This window comes from Egretta garzetta, unplaced genomic scaffold (assembly GCF_000687185.1).
Source record: "Egretta garzetta isolate BGI_Z169 unplaced genomic scaffold, ASM68718v1 scaffold68, whole genome shotgun sequence".
NCBI classification, from domain to species: domain Eukaryota; kingdom Metazoa; phylum Chordata; class Aves; order Pelecaniformes; family Ardeidae; genus Egretta; species Egretta garzetta.
Genome location: NW_009260774.1, coordinates 8025101 through 8040592, shown reverse-complemented (window position 1 = coordinate 8040592; position 15492 = coordinate 8025101). Strand labels below are relative to the sequence as shown.

Sequence of the window (15492 nt, the reverse complement as noted above, 5' to 3'; positions counted from 1 at the left end):
ACTATCCAATATTTTAGGAGTATGAGAAATAATTAAGTATAAAGTTACTGAATAATTGGTGTAATTATTCATCTATGAACTTCATAAAAACATCAGCAATGGAATATGTAGGAAAAATGTGCTCCTCTGTGGAGACAGACAACAAAATTCTCAGTAATTGCCTTTCTAAAACAAAATTCTCAGTAATTGCCTTTCTAAAACAAAATTCTCCCTATCAAGAGGCAGTTCTTTAAGCAAGGTAGCAATCTGAGTTAATGGTCTTCAAAACAACGTTTTTAAACTTAAGGCAATTATGAGCTGCAGAAAAAAGAAAAAAAATACTGTCGGAATTTATGAACTTTTACATATTGTGAGGGCCTCCTCTGGCTTCAGCACACATTGCTGCTGTAAATACAGCATCAATTTTACAGGCAGGTACCCTGAAGATCCCACTGAAAGAATATACAAACCAGAGACAAATATGCATAAGCCTGCCTATTTTTTTTTTTTTTGCTGCCATCATCCAAAAAGGAGGGCTAAAAAAAGGCTGCAATTCCACAGCAGTGAGGTCATCAAGAGGTAGCCACAGCTAGAAGTGAGAGGAGATTTCAAGAAAATAAGGGTCCCCCCAGACATCAAAATATCTTTGAACAGCTCTGTATACCTGGCTTAATTGTATGGTTTAAGTGTGTTTTCTAACACTTTAATGCGCTATGCTTGTTTTCCACTGATGACCAATAAGCTGAATGACAGCATTGGATTTTGTATCTTTACTGCCTATGTTACAACTATGGATATTGTTTCCTCATACAGTTAGGACTGTCTCTCCCTCTGGATGATATTTCTCTGCCAGCTCCTTGAACACCTCCATCAGAGGCTAGGGAACAACTGAACAAGCTACCTCCTGCCATACTTTGAGCTCTGCCTCCTTCAGTGACACACAGTAGGTAACCATGCATGTATTCACAGCTTGCTGAAAGGAAATGGGTTATTTTAAGCCATTTTCAGCCAGTCAGTCTGGCTAATCTGTTAACTCTGCACTACAAGGAACAAGTACACAGTCACAGGGTAAGTCCCACTTGAGTGTGGAGCACTAGATGAGGGTGGAACAGTTCATCAACATCATCTGCCATCACCCAGAATATCTAAATCACCTCCAAAATGAAACATGGAAGGGTGCTTTTGTTTTCAAAAAATTTAACATTCTTTATCAGATGGCAACCACATTACCTTACCCTACTTCTTTCTTTAACTCTTATACTCTTAAACTGAACATGAGAGAAAAATACCATAGCAACCCATTTCTTTTTTTCTTATTCTTCTGTGTTCCCCATGAAATAGTGATCTGAAGTTTCTTTTCTTTTCTTTTTTTCCTCATATATTGCTAACGGTGAATTTTGGAACAAACTCTGTTCTGCTTTGTTATTTCAGGCCAACAGGTAATTTAGAATTTAAAGTGTCCATAAGAGGATTACAGAGCTTGTAGTTTTGTTGGAAAGAGGGATGTTTCTTAGCCACCTGAGAGCATACTACGTCTCCAGTCTATTTCTATGACAGTTTCTTTAAAAAATAAAGGGTATGATTCTACTAGAACCTCATTTAAGCAAAGCCCTTAAGCTCATTAAGCATTTAAAACATTGAGACCAAATGTACTTAAGTGCTTTGCTGTATTCAAGTCATAGCAATTACTACAATAATTAGTGTATGCTCAGTTATATCTTATGAGTGCATGCATTTAGTGGCTATTGAATAAATAAACTGATGAATAACATTTGCAGTGAAAAAAGGAAGTATAAGTACCTTTAATATAATGAAAATGTATTTTACTCTACAAAACCCGTCCCTCCCCATGTAACAGAGTTGGTATAACCATTGGTATGGGTATGTTTTTTCTATGCATATACTTGTATAGGTTTAATAGTAATAGGCAGAAAATCTGACCTGTGATAGGATTTGGAAATTCTCTGAGTATTTTTTTTCTGGCAATTTGTTGGAACAGCGCTGCTTTGAGGAAATATCTCAAACAGAAAACCAGTAGGTTTTCAAAAGCAATGTCTCTCCCATTTTTTTGCCTCCTGGTCTGAGCATCCAGGTCTCATGGGTCTTTGACTATCCCTCTATTTTGACTATTCTTGTGACTCCCAGTTCTTGCAGACTGTTTTCCTCCAGCCTGGAACCCAGGATCACTGAGAGTCCAAGTCTCATGTATGTATCAGAGACACAGAGCTGGAAAATGTGTAAGTTTCAGGAGGCACTTGATTCCTCATGTCTTGAAAACTCTTTCTTCCATGCTAGGAGCTTCCCTCTCTGTCAGCTTCCAAGACTGTCTTTAACTCCTAAAACTGTCTGTTGTTACTACAGATTTGTAGAGGGAGAGAAAGGAAATGCCTTTTAATTGTAAGTTTAAGATGTTGTAATTTTAATTCCTCTTTCAAATATTTCTCCCAAGTTTCTCATATAACCAGATTTGACTCTAACAGTGAGAGCATGGGAGCATAAATCAGCTTTTATTTTTTGTCTTTTTTTTTTCCTGAGTATTCATAGATTAGGTAGACACTGTAAATTATTTTACTGATTTAATAAACTTATTTCCTTATTTAGTCAGTGATAGAGAAGACTGAAGCACATCTGGGTTTGTTCTCGCTTTGTTAAAGTCTCATTTCTGTATTGCTTGCTTAAATTATGACTCTTCAGTGGCAAGTTAGGAGTCAAGAACTTAAAATTCATTTACAAGCAGGCTATTTAAGATGAATTTTGAAGTTGCCATTTAATCGTTCGAAGATTATATTTCCCTCCTTCCTTAGATCTAATCCCTAATAAATTAAACTGGCCAATATACAAAATATCGTGGCAGTTCTGACTAGTGTATTATACAAAAACTTGTAAGCACATGTATGCTTGAGATGTTGTATTTAGAAATTGTAAGATTCTCAGTAGGGTTTACGGACAATATCGATTTACTTGGTGTATGTCAGTGTGCTTTATAAAATAGGAAAAGACTACAATATTGTTGAAAATATGTTGAAATCTCAGTTTTGTACAATACATCATGCTTAGAAACTAGATTTATTTGCAAATGTACTGGTCCAATTAATCTCAAGTAGGAAAAAATCACAATCAAGAAACAGCAATTGCAAAAAAGACACAGTTATGTTATCATCTTGATGATTTTCCATAGTATATTTTCACACAAGTATGATTTTAGATTTAAATAAGATAACCATAATGCACAGTTACCTATAAACTAAATATACATTGTTTTCTTCTGCTGTATCAGTAATATGAACTTCTCTTGAGTATGTATGGTCTTCTAGCTTTGTTCATGTGTAGCTGTCGTTTCAGAATATAGGGATTTTTTCTTTTCATTATTTCCTTGTCTTGGCTTGAGTTCTCTAGATCAAAAGCATCTTGCTGAAGTAACTGTAGGATGCATGAAGACACAATGTTATCAACTTTTTTTGGTAGTGAAGATTATCAATTCCTAGAAAGTTTTATAAAACTTTATTTTAACATCTGCCACAGAGAAAAATCTTTACCATAATAGTTGTGAGGGTTTTTTTTTTTTAAAAAAAAAAAAAAGAAGAAAAAAAAAAGCCCAAAACTCAAGACACAAAACTAAGATCAGGCTAAAGATGAGCTGAATCCTGTGGAGGAGATATTTAAATTCCACTGAAACAAATTATATCATTGGTTTTTACTAGAGATAAAAGCTGGTATGTCCTCCTTGGACTAAAACTCAAATTGACTGAAAACTTCATAATGGTTGTCACTCTGTAATCACTTATTTAGGCTAAACACCTCCTGAAACACCCACTGCATGCTGGTTTCAACTTTTGAGCAATATTTTTATCTACAACTTTCTACAGCTAAAAAATCAAAATGTGTAATAAACAAGAAATAAAACACAAGAAAGCCAAATTTTTGTCAATCAAAAATTCTTATATAACTGTGTTTTGAGTTTTACTTGCGATTTTTAAAGTGTTTTTTTCAGATTCATTCTTGCTTTATCTGTTAAGTTTTCATCCATTCTCTCACCATGTTCTTCCATGCTCAAGTACAGTCCTACTGTCTGGCTGAAAGGCATTAAACTGAAAATATTTTTATACTCACCTCAGTATTTCCCTAAACAATCAAACTCTGTTACTCACTTAATTACTTAATAAATGAGTGCTCATCTAAATTCTATCTAAATGAACGGAAAGACTTTCATGGTTTCAACAGACTTTGGAGTCAATCCTGGATGAATAGGTTCACAAGAACTTCTTTCATTACATAAGTTGTTTATTTCAAGCCTTCTTCAACCCTCCTCCCTCTGGCTCTATCCCTTCTTTTATTGTCTTATAAACCTCTAAACTGCATAAGCGTGTTCCTAAGTTGAAAGAAGATTCTTTTTTTTTTAATTTCACATGCACTACTGTTAGGAGTGATGATTCCCAACCACCACAAGAGGTGATGCAACTGCAAGGTAAGGAACTGTGATTAAGTCATATGGGCCATTGCATATAGTCAGTTCTATGATAGCTCCTTTTCAGCAATAAATGTACTGGTGGAAAAAAGTCCTTAGAAAACTCTAGTTCTCAAAGATGTTGCAGTCTTTTGTATGGACCATCCTAGCTAATATGAAGGATTGAGAATAAGCCTGCAAATACAGAGCTGTGATTTAGCAAAGAAAAGAGCATCAAGATTCAGCCAGACTGTCCATGAACCTGAAATAGCTGAAGAAACGGGGTTTACTGGAAAGTGGGTAGTGACACTGAGATATCTTTTTCACTACACAAAGCAGCTTTCAGTGTACTATAGAATAACACAAGTGGATTGTACCCAGTGTGCCTCTGTGTGATCATTGCGCTAAGATAAATATCACAAATGGACTATAAGCAATCACTATTTAACAGCAGCAATCCTCATAAAATCGCAATGTCAACTTTCAGGGCCCTCTTTAGGTGCGGAGAAGTGAAAAGCAAGAGTTCTTTTGCTACCAGTTTCCTAGCAGTGATAAGAAGCCCAGAGTACCTGGTAAAATTGTATGTACACATGGGCATGTGTCCATGCATTTTGAATCTAGTTTGCCTTAGGGCCTTAAAAGGGTTTCCAGAAACTCTGCCTGTATTTAGTTATGCCTCAATAAATCTGCAGTAACTTTATGTCTGTTAAGCAGATATTAATTTTGTGTTCTGGCATAGAGCTCACTTTCACGTGCTTGTTTGGTTCCTTGGAATGTCTACAAAACGTGGAGAAAGTATGTAGTTAAGAATAGTTTTCATTTATCCATGGGTCATTATAAAAAACAGACACTCAGCTTGTCAGAAACTACATTAATTCACAACTCTTTCAATAAAAGGCATATTAGAGGTATTAGAGAATATAAAAAGGAAAGGAAAGCTCAGACAATGTGACAGGGGTCACATGGATATGGATTTTAAAACAACGGAGCCTGAGATTTTAACAGCAGTTGAAACATGCATTTGTGACAGTTTGTTTTACCTCCCAGTGCTGAAAGGCTCTGCTGTGGCAAACTTTTTGGAGTTGATATACTGTCAGCATTGCTTCCAAGCTGAAGCCATCCAGAGCAGCAGGAAACTGTCTTCCTGAAACAAGATCCTCTTCATCTACCTCTACTGTTTCCCCCACTTGGTTGTTTACATCGTTGACAAGATTGCAGACATTTAGCAGGGTCATTTTCCAGTAAGGAAGTTTTGCTCTGGTAATCTGGAAATACAAATACCCACTATTTAACGTGTTGCAATTTTTGTTTTGTTTTTTAGTAATAACGTGTGACATTCCAACATTTTGGTAGGAACAAGTTTGTGAGTTTGAAGTGCTTCTCAACTGCTCAACTTTTAGACAATAATTAGAGAGTGCTGAAATTAGGACAACTCATTTATTAAACACACTAAGTCTGCTTCCCCACAGCCTTACCCCCCAGGTAGATACACATGATGAAAAACTAAACTGCTACCAAACCAGAATGGTAGCATTTCATAGTCATTCTGCACAGGTGCAAACAAAAACACAGATGGAAATTAATATAATATAAATTTGCAGGTGTAAATCAGGACAATGAGTCAAACCCACTGGATAAATTCCCAGTACTGGAATCCAAGGTGGATGCCTGTGGTTAACTAGACGCTCCTCCCCAGTTCAGAACAAATACCAGTCATTTCAAAATTCCCTGAGAAAAGGAATGGAGTCCCTGCTTCAGGGCAAGCTGTCTGATGAGGCTGGGTCTGAACTTATGGAATCTGTAAGCCCCAGGAGTTTTGGATGCTGGAGAGTCATGAGCCTGGAGACATGAATCGAAGGTCTACAGGCTTAGATAAAGATGGACCAAAGATGAAACAGAGCTGTGTAAATAATGTATTCCTTATTTGGTAACTGGACTGAAAAACTCAGACCAACTGTGTTTAGGTGGTTCACAATAGACCTGTTCAGAGATGTTACAGAAAGACAGAAATAGAAAAATTTCACCATGGTTTGTCTCAAATTTGGCTTGTTTTGCTTGCTTTTGGGAGCTATTTAACTTTTAAACCCTTTTTTAAAATGTTGAGAAAATAATTTCTACTTTTCTACTGGTACTGTTCTTTCCAAGAAGTGGCAGTAGTCTTCTTTAGTTTTGATTAGCAATAGAAAAAAGTAAGTGAAAAACCTATTTCCTACCTCATTTTCTGCTTTTGATGTCTTTGCTGCTTTCTTGATTCTCCTGCTATTAACTGTTTCTTTCAAATTGTATTCCTTTTAGTGGTGAGTATAGAAATCAGTTCCCTTAAGCTAGAACTGGTGACATAGCAATCTCCAATCAAAAGCCAAATAGCAAATTCCTGTTTATTACTGGTAAGGGTTTCCTTGCTGTGCACATTAGGATTACATTTTACCTGTGAACTGAAATGTTCTTTTCCTGGATGTATGAAGTTAAATATAAGTATTACATTAACACAGGCATTGCCTTTTACATACTGATAGCATTAATTAAGAGTGTGGATGCAGAGTTTACTTAGCTGAACATTAGGTAACCATATAATCTGTTTCTTCTTTTAAGTACCTTTCCCAACAAAGGGGCATTGTATGCAAGATATAGGCATATTCACCACACTAATATTTTTTGAGGGAAAAGAAAGAAAATGGAGAGGAGTGAGGAAGAAACAAGAAAAGCTGGCATCAGTATTAGCATTACTTACAAAAAAAATTCCCATTTAGCCATAATCATTACTCCAATATACATCTGATATATGCATGCCTTTCAAAACAGGAATAATTTAGCCCTTTAATAAATCCACTACGTGTTCTCAGATTCCTGTCAGGGCTCAGAAGAAAAAAAAAAAAAGAGTATTTTGCTTTCAGGTTAAGAAGAAAACAAATCTCAATTCTTATTCAGAAGCCTGAAATTGGTTCTGCATTGTTTACTTTGAGCTCATCTGTTGTCCCATCTAGGTGCCCTAATTAGTCTTGTTGAATTATTTGAAAAGCTGTGACAGGTTCAAAACAAAAATTAACCTCTTTGCAGCATGTCTAATTTAATTAACAAAAGTTAAACTAGCAAAAAGAGCAAGTGTCCACTGCAATTTCAAAATCTTCTTTGGTCTGTTCTAAAATATCTGTGAAATATAAAAATATGGAGCTTTCCATGACAAATGAGGAGGCTTTCCCAGTGCGCTGAAATATGAGCCAGCACTACAACAGCTAAATTGCAGTGAAGAATAAAATCTAGGGGCAGTGCTATGTGAGCAAGTGGAGAGTCCTGAGTTAAAAAAAAAAACAAACATAAATATTCCAGTGGATGGAAACAGAAGAGAGAAGAAAGGATAGGGAAATTCGTTATGCCTTCTTGCATAATTTATAGAACCTTTTTGATCTAAAGTTACTACTTTATGTTAGCCTCATGCATGTCTATGTTTAAAGTAACTTTCCTCTGTATATTAGTAAAGTACTTAAATAGCAAACTTCATTAGGTTAAATTGGTCTTAGCTGCTACTTATGAGGTTAGGGGAAAAAATTTGGCAGTGCTCTCTGCAAGCATACTTCATTTGTTAAGGGAGTCTAATTCCCATTAATACCACGCATATATCACCTCAAAGTATTTTTACTTGGGTACACCTGCTTCTGACTTACACTGCTTCCAGCTCACAGAATGAGACTACAAAGCATTAAGAACTTCAGTCAAGCGTGAAATACTTTTTTTAACTGAACATGGAGCTCTCCAGGTCATGTCCAGTCACTGAACAGAGCAGTCTCGTTACTTTTCTAATCTACTTCACTATTACAGCAAGCATTACAATAAGACAGCATTGTTTTATAGGGTATGGGAAAACTCTGAGGCAGTTATCCTAAAGGAATATATGAAAATACAGTTAAGTTGACCATAACCCAAATGTTCAGGTACATTTCCAATGTGTGATAAATTTTCCACACAGGTCTAAACAATAACAGCTATAGTTGCTCAAGACATGTTTTGGGAAACACCTACACAAGAGATCAAGCAACTCATATCTGCCAAGATGGAACTATTTTTTTTAAGATTACCTTGAAAAATATCTGGGAGTGATCTGAAGGAACAAGAGAGACTGCAGTATGAATCAGAATTTAAAAGTTATTAATGCTGAAGTGAATATGATGTATGCATTTATTTCCATTGTTGAACATGCTTCTGAGATAAGACTCAGCCATATGGTTTCCCACACCTCATATACCTTGAAAGAGAAATTTAAATAATCTAAGAAACTGAAATGAGCATATTTCCTTCTTTGACAACTGGCTTGTCCTATGAAAGATTAAAGAGAATCCTGAGTTAAAACTTACATAATATCATCTTCTTTCCATTTCTGGTTGAACGATACCCCATATAGTTTGTTTAAGATGCTTCCTATGTTATAATGCATACCTCACAAATGCTTCTTTTTTTTTTTTTAGAAAAAGAAAGTTAAATTCTCTTCTTTTTATATTCTTGTCTTTAGTGAAAGCAGATGAAAAACAAATTCATAACCAAGTAAAACTCAAGATAATGTAGGATGTTTATAGTTCCTTTTCAGAATAGTAGTGGAATTTTGTTCAGAATGTAACCATAGGAATAATAAAAATACTGCATGTAAGCAGATATGATACTGAGTTCTGTTACAGGGGAAGTTCTTCCATGGTGTATACTAATGCCTGTAAACGTAATGAATCTTTATGTGATGACTGAGTCAGAAAGTCAGTAACTCCTAGGCGGCTGTAACTTCATCTGCCGCAGACAAGGAAGTTAAACTGTCTGAGCACATGCAGTCAGAAATAGGCATGCTAGAAAAATAAGAATCTCAGAGCATCCAAGACTTCAGAAAATTAATGTGAGTGGAGATCCCAAAGGTGGAGTATATTCCAGTGACGATGTATTCTTCAAGCAAAGAGTTCTTTTTTTTCTTTTTTTTTTTCTTTAACATCATCTCAATCTTGTTTGAGTTCAGGACATTCTTCATGCCAGTGGTGGTTTCAGGCAAACATTTAGGAAGCTGGGAATAGACCTATCTATTTGATACAAGAGAGAGACAGCAGATAACTATCCACATATTTGTGACACTTCAGGTTGTGTTGTCTTACCAGACCTTCCAAATGGCTCTTTGGATTGTAACTCAGAGGAAAGATAGATAAAGCATTTTAGGGACTTGTTTAATCCCTGTATCTTCATTGAGATGTAACAGCAGAGAAAGGTGATAGACTGTCTTAAATGTTGAAGACAGGCTGCAATAAGCATGGACACACTTCTTTACAGATGGAGAGTGAGTCAGCATATAGATTACTTTAAAGAGCAGTTTGAAAGGGACCGGTAGACACTGGACAGCAGTCTGTGAAGTCAAAAGCATATGGTGACTCTTTCCAAAATATTGGATAGACTACTGAATGTTGCAAAAGGTGTGCTTAAACCCTAGTTGTAGTCTTGATGCTATACTTCACAAGTGACTACTTAAGAAGATTTTTTCTGTCAAATACTAGAACCACAAGTAATAATCCACTTTGCTGCATTTTCAGATCTGAGCTTTCATAATTTTTTTTTCTTCTGTTACCCATCTTAATGCTATTTAAATTGTCTGGATTTCCCTTGCTGCTTATTACCAAGTCAGTGTCAAAGACAGTTAATGCAATTTGACAGTAATTGCCCTCAACTGAAACCAGATCTCAGGAGCAATACAAGACAGTTATTACACATACCATCCTCAAATTTGTCTCTCACACCAGAACCGTACTTTTGTTCTAATGAGGGTTAAAAGCTAGCAGGGGACAACAGAAAAAAATAAAAAAGAATTTATCATTTCAGTAATGAGTGGAATAGTGGTATGCATCTTGTAGAAGTGTTTATGCAGCCTTTTTAGTGGTTCCACCATGTCTTACTTTGATGTCAAGAGACAACATATATTGAACTAATGAATTTTAGATGGTGATTTACGGTGGTATAATGTAGAATTAAAGCAACGTCTCCACCATGCATCTACTGCTTCTGTCAACTTCAGGTGTCACTTGACTTATGGTATATACCATAAGGAAATCGAATAGAAAGCTACATGATGTAAAACAACATACTAAAGTAGGTGGCAAACATCATTACGTTATCAACTGATGCACTATATTTGTGCATTTTTAGTTAGCTGAGTTGTGCTCTGTGCTGAGAGGGAGGAAAAAATGGAAGTGGAAATTAGGTTCCACTAAAGTCAGTAGCAGAAATACCAATAGCTGCAGGGTTTCCTCCCAGGGCATACTATGCTTTGCCACACAGAGAAAGAACTATTTTTGTCATCCTCCTACATTTAAATTTGTCTCAGGAAAAGAATTTCTATTAAATCTTTCTGTGTCTTAGAGAAGTGAGTGGCATATGGGTTTATTTAGCACCTAGGGTTAATTACCATGCCAGTAAAGAACAGGGCAACCAAAGAACCGCCAGACCATATCAGAACAATGCATTTTCTGGCCTCATTTCTTATTCTAGTTTATTCAAAGGATCCTGTGAAAAAGCTCACATATAAGTAAATACAGTAAATACAGAAGTCTTCCAGACAGGTTTTGTCCTTAACCTTCAACTAGTTGTTGGCTTATAAAATTCTTGTTTGGGGTAAATTTTGCATTTCTGATTTTATTTTCCATTGAATTTAAGCACCACTTGAACTTCATTAGAACAAATTATTAAAACTTTTAACCTTAAGACCGTGGCACTTGTTTCGGGGTTTGTTCTTTAGTATGCTGCTGAAGAAAGATTAGACATATATATTTCTTAGATCATGCATGGAAAATAACAGTGTTGAGAAAGTATTTGTCTAGCAGCCTGTTCAGTACATATGTGCAACACTTGCTGCTTCACCTTGTTAATATGAGATTGGAACTGAATTTTCATCAATTTGTATTAAGTAACATGTACATGGCTCACAGTCTGACAACTTGTCAAGGAAATGTCATTTACCAGATTAATATTTTTACAGTCATGTCCCCATGTTCCTGTATTAACACTATGATTAAATTCCTAAACCAAAATCAGCATATGTATTAACAGTTTTTGCTTTATGACTGCCTTAATTTTATACACATATAGGAAAAGTTCTGCACAAAAATAGCATTTACGGTTTTGACTGAAGGTTAATTTAGCTTTCATCAGGCATACTCCTATTGGAAACACATTTCATCATATAAATTTACATCTCTGCACGTAACACAGTTTTGACAGTTTAATGAAAGTACCAGTGTTACGAATGAAGAACACTTTTAGTGTGTCACATCAACACCTTTAAATGTCCTTTGAACTGGAGAAAATCTTGCACCAAAGTAATGCCTAGCATGGAACTTTTTGGTCCAGACCATAGTTTATTACTTTGTGCAAAGACTTCTGGGTTTGTAATGAGAATCCATTTGCTCCCTACCCGTCAGCTAAAAGAGGAAAAATAATTACCTTTGATGTGTACATATTGGTCAATAAATCTGCTTCTAACGCTTTCATTTCCTCTTCTGAATCTGGGAATAAAACAGAAACATATGTTTATTATGTCATCATAAATCATGGACATTTCAATTCAGCATACAGAATTTAGATATGTCAATGAATTTTGAAAAACAAATAAAAAAACAACTTAGATAAAAACACAGCAAAGTGACCTAGAGGGACTGTGAGGAGTCTTCAGGTAACAGCAACATTATGTTAAAATGGATATTCATTACGTTTTCAAAGTATGATCAAGCTTATTGAAGTGAATAAAAGGATTCAATAATCTCAGTTCACTAGTAGACAGGCCCACTAATCTGCAACCCTTTCAGTAAACAAAACCACTGCAATATTCTTCATTCAAAATCAGTATGATTTTCGTAATCACTATTGTCACCTCTGCTTACTTTGGAAGAAGATTTTCGATATTTATTTTCAAAGAATATTTATTTAAGTAGCAGCTAAGTGTTTAGGTGAATGGCAGTTATAATTACTTGACAAGACTTAATCTTGATTATTCTTGGTTTAATTAAGAATGTTTTTACTGATATGAGGGAATTGAGCTATTCTGACTGAAAGTTTTAGTATTTTCTTTACTAATTTAATTGACCTTGATAGCTCAGCACACTTGCAAGACCTGTGATTTGGTGAATAGGTAAAAATTGCTGTAGAAAGAGAAAACAGCCATGAACTTCTCTGATTTGTGCTGTATAGAATCACAAGGAAGATCTGATGCCTTGAAAACATAGCAGCAATCACAGCTCAAAGATGAGATGTATACAGAAACCAGCTAAGTCTTCAGGTGAAATAGATTTCCACATGGCTTTTAGCTTTCCTGGAATACCAGCAGTCCAAAGCCAAACAATACGCTTACTTCTGCTTAAAACCAAACTAAACCAAAATCTATTCCATATTCATATAAGTCATATCTCACTTCCATTAAAATGATCACTGCTGTTGGCATCCCATAAATACTTCACTGGAAGGCTATGCCCAGAGCTCTTAGAAAGTCATCTAGTCTCCTTTCTTGTAATAGCCTTGTATTCCCCAATTCATCAGTGGCCCTCCTCTCTGCCTGATGTGATCTCAAGACAGCACAGCATAAGCACAGCTTGGATCAGAAGCCTCAGTACTTAACTACCTTAATGCTTACCATAAGCTACAGGAAGCATCTCCCTTATGCATTTTTTGATTTTGTTTGTCTTTTATGGCTGCAAACCTTTAGTATCTCATAAAAAAATAGGGTCAGATAATATGACCAAGTCTTTTATCTCCTCAGACATTGCCAACAGCTGTGTTAAAAGGAGCTTCCGTTAATAGGAACTTTGTTATTTCCTAAGCTGTTGCATTTTGTACTGTTGCACTGCTGCTCATTTCTATTATTCAGGTCATCAAAAGCTTCTGTGTGTTATGCCGATCTTCCTCTGTAGTGATGTTCCTCTTCACTTTTGCATTACCAGCATGCTACACTCATTCATTCTTTCTTACTTTTTGCTTTGAAGTTGTTATTAAAAATATTATGTAAGACTGGTTTATAGCTCAGTATTACAGCAAGTCACTAGCAACTGATCTCAAATCTAATGCCTTTCAGCCCTTTCAGTACTATTGGTTGTCAGTGTTACCTAATCTCTTAACCGCTTTACCATTAGCCAAAGTTCTGCTGGCAGCACGAGATCACCTCAGCTGAATTTCTACTAATGACAGCAGCAGCTCCTGTGAATGGGTGAGGGGCACATGCATGACAGCATCACGATTTGTGGTGTCCTGGGTCATACCAGCTGAGGACAATGAAAGGACTTGTGTCTGGTAGGCACCTGGTTTTTATATTCTATAGAAGATGGAAGATAGCTTCCACACCATCGAGGTTGGAAGATAGCTGCAGATGTGGAAGATAGGTAGGTATTAAGAAACATTTTGATTGAGAAAAGAAGTCTGGAGGACATTATTTAGGAGGCTGGTCAAGATTCCTTGGTTGAAGAATAAAGACAGACTTGGAGGAGGAGAAGAGAGCACATCGAGGTAATTCAGAAGTGAAAGAGACAAAAGAGGAGTAAAAGTGTAAAACGAGCAGACTCTCAAAGAGCAATGTATAAAAAGTCTGGTTACAGATTATTTTTCAAATTAGAGGGAAACTGACACAGTTTGATATCCTCTGGATTCACTTCTTATTGACAAGAAATATAGGTTCTATTAATATATTCACATTCTACACGAATAGTTACATTCTACACGTACACACTTTCCCCTGCGGGCAAATATTTTTAAAAGAAAATTAAAATGAATTATAATTTTCTTTATGACATAACTGTCCATATTAGTTAAAACTGATTTGGCCCCTCCACAAAAGCTTATCCATGGCATTTCTCATAAAAATATAATTTCAAATTTGCAAGCAAATAAACCATCATATCAGTTACACATATAATTTTGTTTCTGGGATTTTTTTATGAGCCAGTTTTAATTTCTACTGAAATTTTTTACTTTAGTGGGTTTTAATTCAGGCTCTACAAACAGTTGAATTTGAAACTGCCTCACTGAAAATACTAGTCAAGTATTTGTTTAAAAGTCTTCGGATATACAGAGAGAAAATAATATTAAGCCTTGTCACTAAGATCACCAGTTCTCTATAATATACAGAATGATTATGTTTAAAATGTGATAAAATGCAGATATTACATTTTTCTTCTGCAGGGGAATACAAATTGGAAACTTTCATCTAGAGTGAGAATTAGGAATTCGGAGTCCTCCTGAATACTGAAGCTGGAAAATGAAGCTACTTGTAAATTTACTCTTTAAATTTTGTGAAGTTAAAAATTAAAGGAATTTGCAAGTTAGTTAAGATTGGATTTTGAAGCCTATTCTGCTTCATGTCTGTGTGTGTACACCTGTTTAATTGCCACCATACCGATCTTTGGTCATAAACTTAGGGCATAAATGAAACACACTTAGCTCTGTCATTTTCCAAAGGAGCAGGCAATGTGTTTTAATACGTGGTCCTCTTTTTTTAGGTTTCTAATGCAATTGCTCTTGGAGTAGAAATGCACTTACATTAACCTTCCTATTGTGTGATCTGCATCTGATTCAGCATTTTTGTCATAATTTCAGATCAGTTGCTAGCAATTTTTTCCCCAGAATTCTAAAACTTCTTTTCTGTCACTAAAAAGCAACTAAAGTGCATACATATTCAGGTCGATTTGGATTATGGCAGCTATTCATATGACTTGCAGAAATTATAATTTCTATGATAGTTCGAAATACAAAGTCTTCAATAAATCACAAATGAGGCAGCATAATCAAGGAGATGGTCTACACCGATGTAGATTCCCAATGACTAGTCTACACCGACTGCCATGGTACGGATGGGGTGAGGAGGAATGGTTTATATGAAGGGAGAAAGTTACGGGAGTGATGGAAAAAATTGGTGCTGGCCAGAGCCCGTTACCAGGGCCAGCTCCTTGGCGCCCATGGGGTGCAGCCCCGGGGGCCCGAGGCGACTTCATCTCCCCTCCTTCGGTCCCTCTCAAAGCTCCGGGAGCGGCTCGGAGACTTGGGGGCGCCCGTCCCGCGCTGTGGGGGCGCGCCCG

The 15492-nt window shown here is 36.1% G+C and overlaps 1 protein-coding gene across 1 annotated transcript; it reads right to left on the bottom strand.

Moving 5' to 3' along the window:
• Positions 1–3252: 3252 nt before the first annotated feature.
• On the bottom strand, positions 3253–15408 carry NTS (neurotensin). The gene is made up of 4 exons (XM_009646299.2): positions 15351–15408; positions 11879–11940; positions 5464–5688; positions 3253–3399 (listed from the first exon to the last, which is right to left on the bottom strand). The coding sequence occupies exons 1-4, from the start codon at positions 15406–15408 to the stop codon at positions 3253–3255; spliced, it is 492 nt and encodes a 163-aa protein (XP_009644594.2).
• Positions 15409–15492: the final 84 nt, after the last annotated feature.

Bases quoted from the DNA above. Each gene is read 5' to 3' on its own strand.
- NTS (XM_009646299.2), bottom strand. From the start codon at position 15,408: ATGAAGTCGCCTCGGGCCCCCGGGGCTGCACCCCATGGGCGCCAAGGA. The intron at 11,941-15,350 runs GTAACGGGCTCT...TTTTATTCCCAG, and splicing joins GCGCCAAGGAGCTGGCCCTG to ATTCAGAAGAGGAAATGAAA. The intron at 3,400-5,463 runs GTAAAACAAACT...TGCATCCTACAG, and splicing joins GAGCCTTTCAGCACTGGGAG to TTACTTCAGCAAGATGCTTT.